The sequence below is a fragment of the Vitis vinifera genome, chromosome 14 (assembly GCF_030704535.1).
Source record: "Vitis vinifera cultivar Pinot Noir 40024 chromosome 14, ASM3070453v1".
Classification (NCBI taxonomy): Eukaryota; Viridiplantae; Streptophyta; class Magnoliopsida; order Vitales; family Vitaceae; genus Vitis; species Vitis vinifera.
In genome coordinates this window covers 17692591-17710409 of record NC_081818.1, presented here as the reverse complement: position 1 = coordinate 17710409, position 17819 = coordinate 17692591, and the positions used below count along the sequence as shown (strand labels likewise).

Genomic DNA, 17819 nt, shown 5'->3' with positions numbered 1-17819 from the left:
CCTCATCCTTCGTATTTATTTTTTTATCCATATTTAATACGTATTTTGTTTTTTATGAAAGAAAACAAAAAAACAAAACATTAACTACTTCATGAACAAACAATACCATATATATTTGATAAGAAAATATGTGCAGTCCACAAAGGTTGAACATATAAGGTTAAAAATTAAAAATTAAAAAAAAAAAAAAAAAAAAAAAAGGAAACCATTTTTATGTGCACTGCTCAGTATGGAGTCAATACAAACCACAAGTTATGCGGTTAGTATGTGATGGCAATAACAGGAAGTTGGCTTAGATTTTGAGAAACCTCTTTTCTCTCTTCGATCTTTCTTGCATTTTTTCCTTGTCAATAAAGGTTGGTTGGTGTATGCAAGATGTATAGAAAGGTGTAGAGATTAACTACTTCATGAACAAACAATACCATATATATTTGATAAGAAAATATGTGCAGTCCACAAAGGTTGAACATATAAGGTTAAAAATATGTTTAAAAAGAAAATTAAAAATAAATAAATAAATGAATAAACCCTTTTTATGTGAACTGCTCAGTATGGAGTCAATACAAATCACAAGTTATGCGGTTAGTATGTGATGGCAATAACAGGAAGTTGGCTTAGATTTTGAGAAACCTCTTTTCTCTCTTTGATCTTTCTTGCATTTTTTTCCTCGTCAATAAAGGTTGATTGGTGTAGGCAAGATGCATAGAAAGGTGTAGAGAAAGCTTTATTATGTTTGTCTTAGATCACATGTGGGTGGATTAAGGTTTCTTTAGGTTTTCAAATATGTCTCGGGTATTCCCGTCCTTTCTCTTGGAATTTCAATTTTCGCCGAAATCTTACTGATTCTGAGATAGAAGATTTAGAAAGCCTCATGCGATCTCTTGATCGTCTTCACATATCTCCTTCGGTTCCAGATAAGAGATCATGGTCCATATCTCCTTCAGGTCTCTTCACAGTCAAATCTTTCTTTCTGGCCTTATCCCAACATTCCGAGTCGCCTCCAGTGTTCCCTACTAAGTTTGTCTGGAATTCTCAAGTCCCTTTCAAAGTCAAGTCCTTTGTCTGGTTGGTGGCGCACAAGAAGCTTAATACTAATGACTTGCTACAATTGAGAAGACCCCACAAAGCACTTAGTCCCAACATATGTAAGTTGTGCATGAAGCATGGAGAAACAGTAGATCACCTTTTCCTCCATTGCTCGTTGACCAAGGGGTTGTGGCACAGATTATTTCAGTTAGCAAAGATGGATTGGGTTTCCCCAAGGAGCATCTCTGACATGTTCTTTACTAATTTTAATGGTTTCGGTTCTTCTAAGAGAGGGGTTGTGTTATGGCAAGACGCGTGCATCGCGTTAATGTGGGTGGTGTGGCGGGAAAGAAATGCAAGGATTTTTTAGGATAAAGCAAGGAATTCAGGGTGTCTTTGGGATTCTATTCGTTTTTTGGCTTCTCTATGGGCTTTTTGTTCTAAGGTTTTTAAAGGGATTCCTCTTAACATGTTACAACTTGATTGGTTAGCGGTGTGTAAATAGACCGTTTGCTTATTCTCTAGTTGTATTTCTTTTATTTGATCTTGTAGTCTTGTTTTTCTTTGGTGGGAGGATTTCTCATCCTTCTAGTTGTAACTTCTTTTTATCAATATATCCCGTTGTCGTTTCCTATCAAAAAAAAATATGTCTCTTTTGGATTTCCTAGATTGCAAAAAAAGGTGTAGCTATGTCTTGGTTCTGTTGTCTTTTCTCACCACTTATGCCCATTGTATAAATCCAATATTCTTGTGGACCATTCCTCACTCCTTTTTCCTTAAAAAAAAATAAATAAATTTCTACTACCTAGCTATTGATTTTCATAAATTATTTATTAAAGTGTAACTAGTGATTTAAAGATGTTTGATTAGGTCCAAGAATTATAGATGTGAACCCATATTGATATGATGGCAAGTTCCACATTACTCCAATGTCACCTATGGTTGGTGGAAGGGCATAGAGCAAACATTTACCTGTATAGGGCCTAATTGTAATTTTTTATTTTTTTAATTACAATAATTAATTTGTTCACTATTTTAGTTGAGAGTTAACTATTAGATATAGCAACCATTTTGACCCAAGATCAAAGAAACCCCAAAAATCCCACTTATATAGCCCAAGTAGGAGACTATGAAAGAGAATGTTATATAAATAAAGATTTCAAATTTCAAATTTAAAGAATAAAAAAAAGAAAAAAAGAAAAATCTCTCTTGGATTTGTTTGTTCTTTGTTGTGCATCTTAGGCTTCCCACAACCCCCTATCTTTCACATCTTTCTATCTTCAAGGTTCATAGAAATGAGCTCTCAAGTCTTTGATGTTAAATGACTTTTATTCAACCAATTTATCATCCTTCTAGCTTCACAAAAGCCCTAGGTATGCTCTTTTCCTCTATAAACCTTATAATTCCAAGTGACTTTAAGATCAATATATATATTGGCAAGGTTTTACAAACAAATGCTTCTCTCTTGGTAGATATCTTTGAACTCCCAGTTTGCTAACATTGGCCTTCAACTAAAGAACAAGATCATGTCCTTTGATAGACCAAGGCTTCAAACCCTATCCAATGTTTATTTCCAATGACCTCTAAACTGAATAGAAGCCCATGAGGTAATCACCAAAAGGTCCCCTTCTTAAGGTTTCTAACCCCCATCAAAAAGGTCTCTCCTAACTGCATGTAAAGCTAAGAATTGAGCATTAAGAGCCAACTTTTTTTTTTTCCAATTAGAAATGAAATATATATTGATAACAGTAAAGTTTAAGGGAACAATGAGAGGTCCTTCCCACGAAATACAAGACCTAATCAAAGTAAGACTAGAATCCTCCATTATACAAGGAGAACCACAAATAAAGGCATGTACAAAATATTTCAAAAACCAAAATTAAACTCTCAATAATATCCACCCCTTTTGACTTACAAACCAAAAACCAACAAAGTTGAATAACATTAAGTGGAACTCCTCTAAACGCAGTTGTACAAGAGGGCTAAAGGAGGAGTAGAAGTGCTGAAGATTCCACAATATCCCTTTCGACCTGTATTTTTCCTTAAAAGTCCTAGCATTTCTCTCTTGCCATGCAATCCACAATACAGTGAGGTAAGCGATTTGCGAAAGAGTCTTGCCTCTGATTTAATTCCCTAATCCTCTAAATGAGATGATCATCATATCTTCAATGCTCCTAAAAGGAACCCAATCCATATTAGCTACACTAAAGAGATTAAGCCAAAGCCCCAATGTTAATGGGTAATGTAGAAAAAGATGGTCAATTGGTTCTCCACATTTTATGTACCACTAAGGACTAAGAGATTTGTAGGGGTTTTCTCACCTATAGCATGTCATTAGTATTTACCTCTTTAAGAGCCAACTATTACCTGCCAACTCATAGAAAATCCTAATTGACTCACTCTCATGATCTCTAGAGGAGCTTTCAATGCCCATTCTCCTTGGATTGGCTGTCTAGCTTTCATTAAAATTGAGCATAAGTTAAGACACGAATACAATAACAAGTTTTTGAAATCATAAGTTGGAACAGTACTCACGCCAAAACTGGAGTATCGAAAAGCTAATAAATCAAGATGTAATTTGGCTATAAAGCTTATTAATATGTTTTTTTTTTTTTTGATTGGAAACACCACAAAGATATATTAATATAAAAAAGAAGTACAAGAAGAAGGATGAGAAATCCTCCCACCAAAGACAACTAAATTACAGGAAAATACACATAAAACAAACGAACTCCCACTAAGGACCAATCCTTATGGAGTACACACCGCTATCCAATCCAGTTGAATCACATTAAGGGGAATCCCCTTAAATGTCTTGGAACAGAAAGCCCAAAGAGAAGCAAGGAAAACAATAGAGTCTCAAAGGAACTCTGAATTCCTTGCTTTATCCTCCAAAATCCTTGCGTTTCTTTCCCACCACACAACCTGAATTAGAGTTATGCTCGCATCTTGCCACAAAACTATCCCTCTCTTAGAATTACCGAAGCCTTTAAATTTGATGGACATCATGTCATATATGCTCCTTGGGGGAACCCAATCCATCTTAGCTAACTGAAATAACCTGTGACACAACCCAATTGTCAAGGAACAATGAAGAAAAAGATGATTTGTTGATTCCCCGTGCTTCATGCACAGGATACAAATATCAAGACTAAGGGCTTTGTAGGGTCTTCTCACTTGTAACATATCATTAGTATTCACCTTCTTGTGTGCCACTAACCAGACAAAGGACTTCACTTTGAAAGGAACTTGAGAATTCCACACGAACTTTGAAGGAAAGTTCTGAGGAGATCCAGAAGATTGAGATAATGCTAGAAAAAAGGATTTCACTGAAAAAAGCCCTGAAGAGGATAATGGCCAAAATCTGGCATCTGGGACCGAAGGAGAGAGATACAAATCATCAAGAGACCGCATGAGGCCTTCTAAGTCCTCAATCTCAGAATCTGACAGGTTACGACGGAAATTCAAATTCCACGAGAAAGGCCGAGATGGACCAAGAACTGAAGAAATAGAAATGTTTTTATCCACGACTACTCTAAATAGTCTTGGATATTGGGTTCCCAAAGGTTGGTCCCCCCACCACAAATCTTCCCAGAACCGAATTCTTTCCCCGTTTCCTACCACATATAGAGTAATAAAAAAAAACCCCTTAAAGACTTGAGCAATAGCCTTCCAAGGACAGCGATGTGACCATCTGACTAAAGTGTTAGCATCCCAACCATTGGAGTGTGAACCATAAATGCTTAAAATGACCTGATGCCAAAGAGCTGAACCCTCTCTAGGATACCTCCATAACCATTTCCCTAGAAGAGCGAGATTCCTCCAAGAAATATTCCCCAAACCCAAACCCCCTATTGTCTTCGGTTTGCACACAACATCCCACCTCACTAAAGGATTAATATGTGATAAGTTCATAACCATTACAAATGGGACAATAATCAATAGGAAGACAGAATCATTACACAGAACATGACAAAACAATAATAGCAAGGAGTAGCACTATAAGAGACTAGTGGTTTGATCAAACTTTCTTTACATTTGCATTGTTCTTTAGAGAATAAAGAAGTGAAGAAAAGAAATTTGTAAAGCTTTAACATACTTTTTATAGTGTGGGGCATCTCTATCCAAACGAGCAAGAGTCCCAGCCAAAATAGACACCTGTACATTTAAAATTCAAAAAGAGGAAAATTAGACCAAAAAACACCAAATCATGTTCCAATATATTGCAACCAAGAAATAGCATAATGCCCCCAATTAATAGGATTAAAGACAATAAAATTTAAACACCAATGATAGGAAGCTAGCATAACAAACGTACAAGTGCATGCCATAAATTGAATTCTCAGCACTTTATGCAGTAAATGTAATAAACCAATCAATAAAAATTACAAATTCACTGCTAATAACATGTTCCACCATTATACACTATGATACCTAGATCCTTCAATTTCATCAAATGTACCTGTGTCAACATGAAATGACATGGGTGAGGATGTGGGTATGGAATTCTTATCAAACACTCCTTTTTTTTATAAGTAGATCCCTGTCAAACACTCCTATTTTACTTTAGGTGTGGTTGTTTTATTTTTTTCGTTGATATCCTTTTATTTTTTCAACTTTCTTGGTAATAATTACATTAAAGTAAAAAAGAAAGAAAGAATTAGCTGAAAAGTGATTTTTTATAAGAATATTTAGGGACAAGAGGAAAAAAAGGGATTAGAGGGAAAAGATTGAAGCTTTTAAAAAGGATATTTTCACTTCCAATTTACTTTTAATGGATTTTTCTTTTATTATGTCATATCCCAGTACCCATGTCCATATTTTAGATCTTTTTTAGCCTAGTCCTTGTATCCTACAATTTGAGTTGTGAAGGATCCAACACCTACACACATACCCGTATCCGACACTCATACCTGAACCCATGCAACATGAATTATACACGATGTCATCAAATAGACAAATAGAAATATATTGACACAAGCTAATTAGAAAAAGGGGGATACGTCCCAATTACACAAGGAATATACAAAGGGTGCCAAAAGGCTTATAAGAAATAAGAAAAAATAATATGGACCATATACAAACAATTATATTAAACAAAAAGGAACAATCAACAATCAAATAACCTCTAGACAAGAACAAAAGGGAACTAATAAAAACATCTTTCATAGATTGAACTGAACACTCCATGTCAAAGGTCATATAGCTCAACACTTGCCAAATAGTCCAAAACAAAAATAGAAGGATCATTCTCCATACTTCACTTCTTTTCTTCTCTGCAAAACTCTTGTGCCACCAACTCCATTAACAATCTTTAAGCAAGAAAAGTATTTTCCTTGTTCTTTAAATCATGTGACGTTAAGTTATTTCTAAACAAAAAATGCTGGTTATAACAATTAATAAAGTTATTGGTAAACTGAGAGAGAGTGAGATGGGAGAGAGTGAGAGAGAGTGCGATGGTGAGGAGGGAGAAGATAGTGCAGCGATTCGAAGAAGAAGGAAGGAGAGCAGCTTTGCAGTGGAGTCCAAGGTGTTTGAGATCGTATTAGAAGAAAGAAAAGGAAAACCCCAAGTACTCATCGTGGAGAAGAAGAAAGGGGTTTCGTCATGGGTCCGATTGGGACCGGAGAGTCTAGGGTTCTTCATGGAGGGCCTAATCCATTGCATTAAGGACGAGAAAGAAGGAAAATGGGGAAGGGAGTGGAAGGACAAAGGGAGATCGTACTCCCTGACGAGAGGGATAGACAGAGCGGGGTGGTTTCTCCGGCTAGGGATTGTCGTTTCAAAAAGGAAGAGCTTCAGTATCTTCATTCCGAGAGGCAAAGGGGACAAAGGGGGATGGGTGACTATGGCAGAGAAACTACATCAAATGGAAGGAGCTATTGGCAGAAAAGCAAATAAGCAGGAAGTAAGGGTCATGGGGAAATCTGCCTTGGAGAGATCGTATGCGGAAGTAGTGAAGAGACCAAGTTGGAGAATTACAAACTCAATCAGAGTGAAGGTTAAAAGGGAGGAAACACTAGGAAATTTGCAGAAATTGGAACATTGCCTTGTTGCGAGCTAGAAATCCAGAACAGTAGTAGAAGAGGACTTGGAGAGACTGGGAAGATTATAAGCAAACTCTTGGGGCCTAAAAGGAAAATTAGGGCCGACTAGATTGGAGAAGGATAGGGTTTTGCTGGAGTTTGAAGATCTAGAAGAAGCAAGACGTGTCGTATCCTCAGGGAATCAATCGTTGGGAGGGCTCCAGTTGGGGCTGGAGCAATGGAACCCTAGGATTGGCTGCTGGGTAGGGGAGGAGGTAAGAAATGAAGTCTGGGTCAAAATCGTTAGGCTTCCAATCTCACTATGGAGCCCAACGATTTTGAGAAGAGTGGGGGAAGAGTGTGGGGGTTTTGTTGCAGTCAATGATCAGGCAAAGACGTTGGGGGAGATTCAGTGGGCTCGAATCTTGTTTAAAACGAGAGGAGATTTTATGTTGAGTGTGTTGGAAATCGAAGTGGAGGAGGACGTCTATTTCCTGTCACTCTGGTGGGAGTTCAGACCGGTAGTGAGGAAAAAACAAATGGTTTGTAGTGAAGCGTCTGGACGAGAGAGTGATGAGGTTAGGGGTGATGTCGTTTCACGCCCGGGGCTACGCGTGGAGGAAGAGTCGGTAAGCGCAAGGCTTAAGATAATAAACCTGTCAGCTGAAGTGAGGGGTGCGCAGGAAAGTGGGTCGGGCCGAGAGATGTTTGTAAACCGGGCCCAAGGTCCGACGATCCGGGACTGGGCCTCCACCGATGTGCTGGTGTCTGGGTCGACTACGTCAGGCCCAATCGTGGGCCCTAAAGATGCGAGGAGGGCTGGTGGGCTTGTCTTGCTTAATAGATCTTTGGGCTCAAAGTTAAAAGAAGTGGCGACTGGTGATGATGGATCAAAAGCAGGCCCATCGTCTAGGAGGTGGGCTGTAGAAATGGATTGCCAAAAGCTAATTGGGCTTGAAGGTATGGAAAGGGCCAGCCCAGTCATGCTAATAACCCAAGCCTTAAGCAAAGGCCCTCAGGAGCAGGCCTGCCTTCTGAATTGCAATATTTCCAGAAGAGTGAACCTCTTAGAGACGAAGCCCTTTGTTGCCTGGGAAACAGAGGATTTCAGGAAGCAGCAAATGAATGTTAGCTACTCAACGACAGACCGGGCTCTTGAAGAGGAAGCTTTGAGGTATGGGTCAGTTTTCTACTCTAGGGGAAAAAGGGCTTTGGGGGCTTCTCACCTTAATTCTTTTTATTTTGATCGGGCTCCGAAGGGGGAGTTTTACGATCGTTCTGGGGTTATAGAGGAGGAATTCCGGGTTGAGAACACAACGTGGTTAACAGTGGATGAGGGGTCCAATGAGAATGACAATGGCTACTGGGACTTGGGAGAAGCTAATAGAATCAGTGATAAAGTCAGGGGTACGGAGGGGGATTCTGGCACGCCTAAGACCCAAGCTGTGAGAAATGAGAATGAGGAAAAATGGGAGGAAAGTAGTCTGGCAAAATTCAACCACTTTTCGGGATTCCCGGCAAAGGGATTGGAAAAGGAAATCCTGAGCTTTTTGTTTAAAATCAGAAAGAGACAGGAGAAGATACATAGCAAAGAGCTTCTGGAGAAGACAAAATTCGAAAGGGAGTTAAAGAGGTTGGAGTGTTCTGTAAACTATGAAGGGGGGAATAAGCAGAAAGGCCCATCACAGGGCAAAGGGAGTCAAATCGTAGTTGCCCAATGAAGCTAAAAGTCCTGAGTTGGAATGTGAGGGGAGCAAACGATAGCTCCAAAAGGAAAATTATTAAGCCTTTTATAAGGAACCAAAGGGTGGATTTACTATGTATCCAGGAGACAAAAATTCAACCTATGTCGGAGGGTGTTGTGAGAAGTTTAGGCTGTGGGAGATTTTTAGATTGGAGAGCTCTGGATGCGGAGGGGGCTGCGGGAGGTATTCTGATTTGCTGGGACAAGAGGTCTCTGGACATTCTGGATTGGGAGGAGGGCCATTTCACCCTATCCTGCAGATTTAGGAATGTAGATAATGGGGTTGTCTGGGTGTTCACTGGAGTTTATGGTCCGTTCACCAAAGTGGAAAGGGATGGTCTGTGGGAAGAATTTGGGGCGATTAGAGGCCTTTGGGAAGACCCCTGGTGCCTAGGGGAGGATTTTAACATCACCCTCCTCCAAAGTGAAAGGAGCAGTCAAAGGAGAATAAATTCAACGATGAGGAGATTTGCTGAGGTTGTTGATGAACTTGGGCTGGTGGATCTTCCTTTACAGAGGGAGAGTTCACCTGGAATGGGGGTCTCAATAACTAGTCATGGGCTAGACTAGACAGATTTTTTGTGTCCCCTAGCTGGTTAGACCAATTTAGTGGAGTTTTCCAAAGCAGATTGCCTCAGCCGGTTTCTGATCACTTCCCAGTCCTTCTAGTGGGGGGTGGGATAAGAAGAGGCTCTGCTCCTTTTAGGTTCGAAAACATGTGGCTTAAGGTTGAGGGATTCAAAGACCTTATTCGAAGCTGGTGGTGGGGGATTGAGGTCAGGGGCAGTGCTAGCTTTAGATTGGTTGCTAAGATGAAGGAAATCAAACAGAAGTTGAAAGTACGGAATAGAGAGGTGTTTGGGAGGTTGGACTGTAACAAATCTTCAACGCTACAGCAAGTGGATTTCTGGGATTGGGTGGAATGCGAGAGAAGCTTGACTGTGGAGGAAACAGAGTCAAAAAAAGAAGCAAAAGAAAGTTATAAAAAGTGGGTGCTTCTGGAGGAATTCATTGGAGACAACTTTCAAGGGAGATCTGGCTAAGGGAGAGGGACAGAAATACGGGCTTTTTCCATCATATGGCAAGTGCCCATCGTAGAAACAACTCCCTGGACAAAGTTAAAATTAATGGGGAGTGGTTTTCAGAGGAACAGAAAGTGAGGGAAGGAATTGCTAACGCTTTCCAGCAACTGCTTTCAGAAGATATGGGATGGAAGGCAGATATTAGGAGGCTTCAGCTTGATCAAATCAGTCAGCAAGATGCGGAGCTAGAGATTCCTTTTTTAGAGACTGAGGTACATTCGGCTCTGATGGAGATGAATGGGGACAAAGCCCCTGGTCCGGATGGCATTACTGTAGCCTTTTGGCAAAGCTGTTGGGACTTTGCTAAAGTGGAGATTTTGGAAATGTTTAAGGAGTTCCACGAGCATAGCTCTTTTCTTAAGAGCCTTAATAATACTTTTCTGGTATTGATTCCTAAGAAAAGTGGGGTTGAGGATCTTGGAGGCTTTAGACCTATTAGCCTTTTGGGGGGGCTTTATAAATTGTTGGCTAAAGTGATAGCTAACAGGATTAAGAAAGTGGTAGGAAAGGTGGTTTCCACTACCCAGAATGCCTTTGTGACGGGAAGATAAATTCTTGATGCATCCTTAATTGCAAATGAGGTGATAGACTTGTGGCAGAAAAGAAAAGAGAAGGGGCTTATCTGCAAATTGGACATTGAGAAAGCTTATAACAGCATCAACTGGAAGTTTTTGTTGAAGGTCTTGCAAAAAATGGGCTTTGGGTCTAAGTGGTTGGGGTGGATGTGGAGTTGTTTGTCTTCAGCCAAATTCTCAGTTCTTGTTAATGGGGTTCCAGCTAGCTTTTTCCCAAGCACTAAGGGGCTTAGACAAGAAGATCCCCTATCTCCCTACCTCTTTGTTATGGGAATGGAAGTGCTAGATGTTCTCATTAGGAGAGCTGTGGAGGGGGGATTCTTATCAAGGTGTAGCATTCGGGGTGGTAGTAGATCCACTTTGAACATCTCCCATTTATTCTTTGCTGATGACACAATTGTGTTCTGTGAGGCAAGCAAAGAGCACCTAACTCACTTAAGTTGGATTCTCCTCTGGTTTGAAGCTGCTTCAAGTCTAAGGATTAACTTAGACAAAAGTGAAATTATCCCAGTTGGTGAGGTGGATGAGATTGAAGAGTTGGTAGTAGAGTTAGGCTGTAGGGTGGGATCCTTGCCCTCTCAGTATTTGGGTCTTCCACTAGGGGCTCCTAATAGGGCTCCTTCTATGTGGGATGGGGTGGAAGAGAGAGTAAGGAGGAGACTTGCACTTTGGAAACCGCAATATATTTCCAAAGGGGGGAGAATCACCCTCATAAAAAGCACTTTGGCTAGCATGCCAATCTATCAAATGTCTATTTTCCAAATGCCCAAGATTGTTGCTAGAAGGCTAGAGAAAGTGCAAAGGGACTTCTTGTGGGGGGGTGGGAAACTTGGAGGGGAAAACTCATCTAGTTAAATGGGAGGTGGTTTGTACAGACAAGAACAAGGGTGGGCTAGGCCTAAGGAAGCTAGCCCTGTTGAACAAAGCCTTACTTGGTAAGTGGATATGGAGGTATGCTTGCAACAAAGATAATCTTTGGAAACAAGTGATCACGACAAAGTATGGGCAAGAGGGCCTTGGATGGAGGTTAAAGAAGGCTAATGGGGCGGTTGGAGTAGGGGTTTGGACGGAGATCTTGAAAGAATCTGTTTGGTGCTGGGATAACATGGTGTTTCTAACTGAGAAGGGCACCAAAATCAAATTTTGGACAGATATTTGATGTACTGGTATAGCGCTGTCCCACTGCTTCCCTCACCTCTTTGTCATGGTTGTTCATAGGAATGCAACAGTTGAGGAAATGTGGGATCAAAATTCTAGTCAAGGAGGTTGGAATCTAAATTTTTTGAGGGACTTTAATGATTGGGAGTTGGATATGATTGGGGATTTGCTCCATGTTTTAAGGGGTCATAGGCCTTCTTTGGAGGAAGACTCAGTTCTTTGGAGGGGAGGAAGAAATGGCCAGTTCAGGGTCAAGGAAGCTTATAGTTTGCTGGTCAATCCTAATGACACCATTTTTCCTTCGAGGTGTATTTGGGTGGATAAGGTGCCAACTAAAGTCGCTTTCTTCGCTTGGGAGGCGACGTGGGGGAAGGTGCTTACTCTAGATAGGCTCCAGATAAGAGGGTTGCAACTTCCTAACTACTGTTTTTTGTGTGGTTGTGAAGAAGAAAATGTAAATCATATTCTCATACACTGTATAATGGTTAGAGCCTTGTGGGATATTGTTTTTGGGTTAGTAGATGTAAAATGGGTCTTTCCAGAAACTGTAAAGGAGGTCATAACTAGTTGGAGGGGCCCCTTTGTGGGGAAGAAAATGAAAAAGGTTTCGAAATCCATCTCGTTGTGTTCTTTTTGGACGGTTTGGAAGGAGAGGAATAGATTAGCTTTTAGCGGGGGTGTGTTGAATATCCAGAAACTAAAGAATTTTTTTATTTGTAATTTATGGAGCTGGGTCAAATTGTGTTTAGGTGAGGAGTCTCTCTCCCTTATAGGCTTTTTGGAGTGGGTAGCATCCACTTAAGGGGAGGTGAGTCTTTTCTGGTTTTGTTGTTGTTAGAGGCCTTAGCCGCCTTGTATACCCCTGTATGCTTTGTGGCTTTTTGCCTCTTCTTTAATGCATTTCTTTTTTACTTATCAAAAAAAAATTAAAAAAAAAACAATTAATAAAGTTGAGGCCTAGATGATGTTGCAAGGGTTAAGAGTGGGGATGAGGAGGTTCCAAGTTCAAGTCCATGTACCAAAAAAGAGTTACCTTCACAAAAAAAAAAAAAAAAAAAAAAAAAAAAAGATACCTTCAAAGTTTCATCAAATCTGAACATATTTCTTAGTATGTCAAAAAGCTCATTTTTTTTGGCAATACAAGATATAGGATGCCACATATCTTATAAACTATCCCATTCATAATAGAGTCGTAAAATATCTCGTGTTCTTTTGATAGGTAATTTTTTTTCTTTCCCTTTTCTTTTCTTTTTTTTTTTTTCTTTTATTTTGGTCCTCATTGGAACTTGAACCTAGGAAAAAGTACATAAGAAAAGGAAGGTAGGATTCCTTCTTATGATTTAATCAAGAGCAGAGTAAACCACTGTAATTGGATGGGTTGGAAAGAAAAGATAAGCTTGAAACTCCTAGGAATGCTATAATGGTCATTGTAATTGTCACTACGTTCACTGTAATTGTCACTACCACTTAAAATGTAACTATCAATGCCCCCTTGTGTTATACGTGACACTTATACTAGCACAACCTTTACCATTTGAGTCAGGCCTCAAGACCTCCTGTGCCATCCATATTTAAAACCTCTATTTACAATGCAATAAAACTTTTTAGCATATTTAGCTACAATCTTAACTTTGCTTGAAAACAGAAAGTATTGATTTAGGCACCCATTTGTAACAAATCTTCTCCTAATAGAATTTTCTTTTCTCTTAATAGGAAACAAAGCTTCTAATAAATTTTTGGGATCATATGCACTATTTGACAATGATGGTCGCTGAGGGGACTAGGAAAATAAAGGCTTTAAAGCTCCATCCAAGCTCTTTTGACATGATCTCAAAGAGAGAAGGGATGTGAACATGCTCATGAAATGGTTCACTTTAGTAGAGATGAGATGAAAACATAGACTCAAAATTCAGGTTCAGTCAATGGTCCATCCTTTGCTAGAGTAGTAGGGGAGACATAAAACAAATGTACAATGTATAATATTTTTTTGATGAATAATGTACAATGTATAGTATTGCTGGCACATGTGTGCAGTAGTGGTGAATTATAAGTAAATAAAGCAATAAAGCAGACAGCATAAGCTTTTTTCAAACTATGTAGATATGCATATTATAGGTGTATTTTGTAAATAAATGCATAAGCATCGTACCCAAACACAACATAAAAATAAATTAAATAAAAATAGTGCTGAAATGTCTAAAAATACGTAACACTCCCAATAAATCATCACATTAGAAGAAATCCCAAGAAGATGGCATTTTCTATAGAACCTTTCAAAAAATATTATATCATAATTCTAAAAGGCTCAAGGCATGCTGAAGGCACAAAGGTCTCCCAAGGCCAAAGCACAAGGTGCAACCCAAGGGCGGACTTCAGTAAAGTGAGGCGCATGTGCAATTTTATAAAATATTACAAATTTGGATAGTATATGTTTCAAATTTTCAACCAAATTATAAAAAAATAAAAATGAGGATACCAAACATTCAAAATAAGTATTCTACAAAAAAAAAAAAAAAAAAACAAGGCAATTATATAGAATTCAGCATGCAAACACTACTGAACAAAGTACAAAGTTGGTGAAATACAAAAAAAATGTTAAAATAATTTTTATATACTAAAAAAAAAAAGAAAGAAAGAAAGATTTACTTCTAATTTTAGTAGTAACTTGATTTTTAAAAACAAAAGACAGAAATATCATCTCACAAAGAAATCAAAGTATTACACTATGGACTTATGGTGAAGGAGAGATTTTTAAAAAGGCTTGCTATGTGGGGGGAGGCTTACTCTAATTAAAAGCACCTTTTGTTCTAAGAAAGGTAAGATTAGGCTCAAGAAGATTCAATGTAACTTCTTTGGGGGAGCACTTTAAAAATAAAAATAATAAAGCCTCATTTAGTGAATTGGTTAATTACTTGATTGTACAAGAAGAAAAGGGAGCTTAGTATTGGAGTCCCTTTTTTTAAGACAACTCCATAACCAGGAACTTGAAAGGACAAAGGCATTTTTTGGAGACTAAAAGAGAAAGCAATATGAAGGGATGAGGAGGATCGATTAGTTTAGATGGACTTGAAGTATGAGTAATTCCTAGTCAAATTCTTCTATTCCTTTTTGTCACTAGGAAGGTTAGAGCCCTTCCCTGTGGGTGTAATTTAAAATCCATGGGTTCAGTTGGAATGGTTATCGTTTGTCTAGGAAGCAACCTTGAGGAGGATTTTGAGACTAGACTAGCTTAAAGTAGGTGATGAATGTTGGAGAACAGATTTTTCTTTTTTATAAATATATGTTGAACAGATGTTACATGTAAAAGTGAAGAAGAGTCAATTGACAATATCGTCCTTCACTGTTTTAAAACAAGAATCCTGTAGCAGCTAGTTTACCCCCTACTCGGAATAGTTTGGATGGTGCATTCTTTAGTAAGAGTATCTCTCTTGAGTTAGGATCGTCCGTTATTGGAAAGAAGCAGAAAAAAAACTCCAAGGGTTGCCCCTTTGTACTTATTTTAGACTATATAGAAGGAAAGAAATGGGAGATAATTTGAAAATATTGAATGAAAAAATCAAGCAATCATAACCTCTTTTATATGTAATTCTTTGGAGTGGGCTAGATTTTACATAGATGATATCTCAATGTCTATGGCAGACTTTATTGATTATTTGAGCTCTAAGTAGAGGAAGGGAGTTGTTTTCTATTTCTCTCTTCTTTGTCGTTTGCCTTGTGGTATCTTTTGTACACGTCATGGGTACTTTAATGCACCCATTTTTTAGGTTCTATTAATACTTTTTTTTGTTTGCCCATCAAAGTAAAAAAACACTATGGAGTTGTGAAATCATGAGGGGCATGGAGCTTGGAGACGTGGGAACCACAACCACCTAAACATAGGTAAACAGCAGAAGAGCTTGTCTGGATTTGGCAAGTGCCTTCAAAAGGTTGAGAATCAATGTTTTTTTTTTTTTTTCCTTTTCCAGAATTAAGGCCAATTGGCTCTAGGTTTTTTCTTTCCTTAAAAAAGGCCAAAAATTTATATAAGTAAATATGCTAGAGACGGGCATAGGTGCATGAGTATGATAGAGGTAAAGGCACGTGCTTGGAGCCAAAGTGCATGCATAGCTGATGGCGCTGCTCTTCAGCCAGCATGGTGTTCATCCAAGGGCATGGTGGTGCCCCAAATCTAGGCACTTGGTGGTCAGGGTTTGAGGGATCTAAAAGGGAAGTATTAACCGAGAAATTCCATCCTTGCATCCATCTGAATCATTGGATATGAATTGAAGATTTTGAACCACTGGTACTTGACTATTCAGCAGATAGTGGCACATTTAAATTGAAAAAGATGTTCAAACAGCAACAACTAACCAAAGACTAAGGAAGAAAAGGACTTTTATGGCATTGTATTTTACACCCCAGACATGTTAAAAGCGATAACATTGCTGGGTTTTTTCTTTCTTTAATATTGTATGCTTCAAAGTCCATTGATAGATGCTGGGCATAAAAAATCTTCAGCGACAATATAAAACATAGGACAATTGGAGAAAGAAAAGATTTATGTCACTGCCTTGGCAATTTAAAATCTTTTTAAGAAAGGAAATTTACCCAATCCTTTTTTATTTAATTTAATTAATAGATAATAATTACCTCCCTTGTTAAGTAACATATTAAAATTTTGTTTTTGCTCAACTATTCATAATTGCAAAAAAATAAAATAATAATAATGCTAAAACTAAACAGATCCTTCAAAAGCTAAATAATTGATTACAGACTATCCTCTCCTGCTTAAACAAAGAAGCATGTGAATTTTATCCAACCTTGCAACGGAAGGAGAAATATAATGAAAATACCTTCTCTCCACTATCATTTCCAACAACTCTGATTTCTAGTCCAACACAAGCAGCCTCAGGGGCAAGAGGAATTTCCTCATAACTCAAAAACTGTATTGCAGCAGGATCATACCGAAAGAAGCCAAAATCATGGACCTAGAAGAAAGTACATGCAATGTTAGTGGTTCGTGTCTTGACATACTCAAATGAATACCAAAAAAAAAAATAAAAACATTTAGTCAACAAAAGATGACATATATTGAATCCTGCAGAGTAATTCTCTTCCAAATAAAAGGATAGTGGATGGTAGTTGTTTTCTAGTTCCCATCTCACTTCAACCAGTATGCTAAACAGCCGTAATCATCACAAACAATAGAACTAAGAACGTATAGGTTTCCTTTACAGCGGAGGAGCTTCAATTATATTCTGATCAGATTCTTATATTTTTTGGAAGGACCCTCATCCTTCTACTTTTTATCCATATTTAATGTATCTTTGTTTCTGATAAAAAAATAAAATAAAAATAATAGGACCAAGAAACGTTGTACTTACAGGGTCTCTGTATATCGGATACACAGGAATTTCTTCACGATTCACGAACATGGCCTCCGCAACTACCGGCCCTATAAACCATAACAGTAAAACAGAGTTTGAAAAAATCACAACACAAATTGATGTCAAAAACTGAGCTCCAAGCATACCAGGCTTAACAACATGACGATTAGTGAGAATGATTCCGCGGCGTTTATCGACCACAAACCCAGTGGCATAGCTGGCACCGGCGGCCTCGGTATCAAAGGCCCGACAAGCGGTGGTCCGGAGCACCACCACCGCCGGAACCACCGTGTTGAGTGCCTTTCTCCAATCCTCAGCGGTGGCGACATTTTCCCGGAAGGGCGGATCGATCTCCATGCAGAGCTCCTCCTTCAAACAGGATTCCATTCCGACGGCCTCCTCCGATCCCAATCTCTCCAAGGGATCACCCATTAGAAAACCCTAAATCTTGGGGTTCTTGGACTTCGATCGGAGAGAAACTGGGAGAAGCGAAAGGAGAATTGGGGGGACTAGGGCTTCACAATGGGGTATAATCTTGGGGAAAAGGGTGAGAGTGAAGAAGGGTTTTGGTTGAATCGAGTGAGAGAGTCAGTGAATGAGGCTATAAGAACGTGCAAGCAGCCGTTTTGTCTCTTTGGTTCAAGTCCACTCTCTGTGCTGACGAGGTTCAATCTCAGCACGCCACCAAAACGATTTGGATGACGACGCAGCGACTCAGAGACTCGGGGACTCGGGGATTGAGGACTCGGCATCTTTCCAATTTGCGCATCCTTGCGGTCATTCATTATTCGCAAATAATTATTTAACAAATAAAACTATAAAACTTTGAAGCTATAATTTTT

At 38.9% G+C, this 17819-nt stretch overlaps 1 protein-coding gene across 1 annotated transcript in view; it reads right to left on the bottom strand.

Moving 5' to 3' along the window:
- LOC100255257 (protease Do-like 7) overlaps positions 1 to 17819 on the bottom strand; it is an 86671-nt gene extending 68852 nt beyond the window's left edge. Inside the window, exons 1-4 of the mRNA XM_002271787.5 lie at positions 17124 to 17819; positions 16975 to 17045; positions 16444 to 16578; positions 5126 to 5184 (exon numbers count right to left, since the gene is read on the bottom strand). Of these exons, the coding sequence (XP_002271823.2) occupies positions 5126 to 5184; positions 16444 to 16578; positions 16975 to 17045; positions 17124 to 17409 (551 nt within the window). The 5' untranslated portion in view covers positions 17410 to 17819. The remainder of the gene's footprint in view (positions 1 to 5125; positions 5185 to 16443; positions 16579 to 16974; positions 17046 to 17123) is intronic.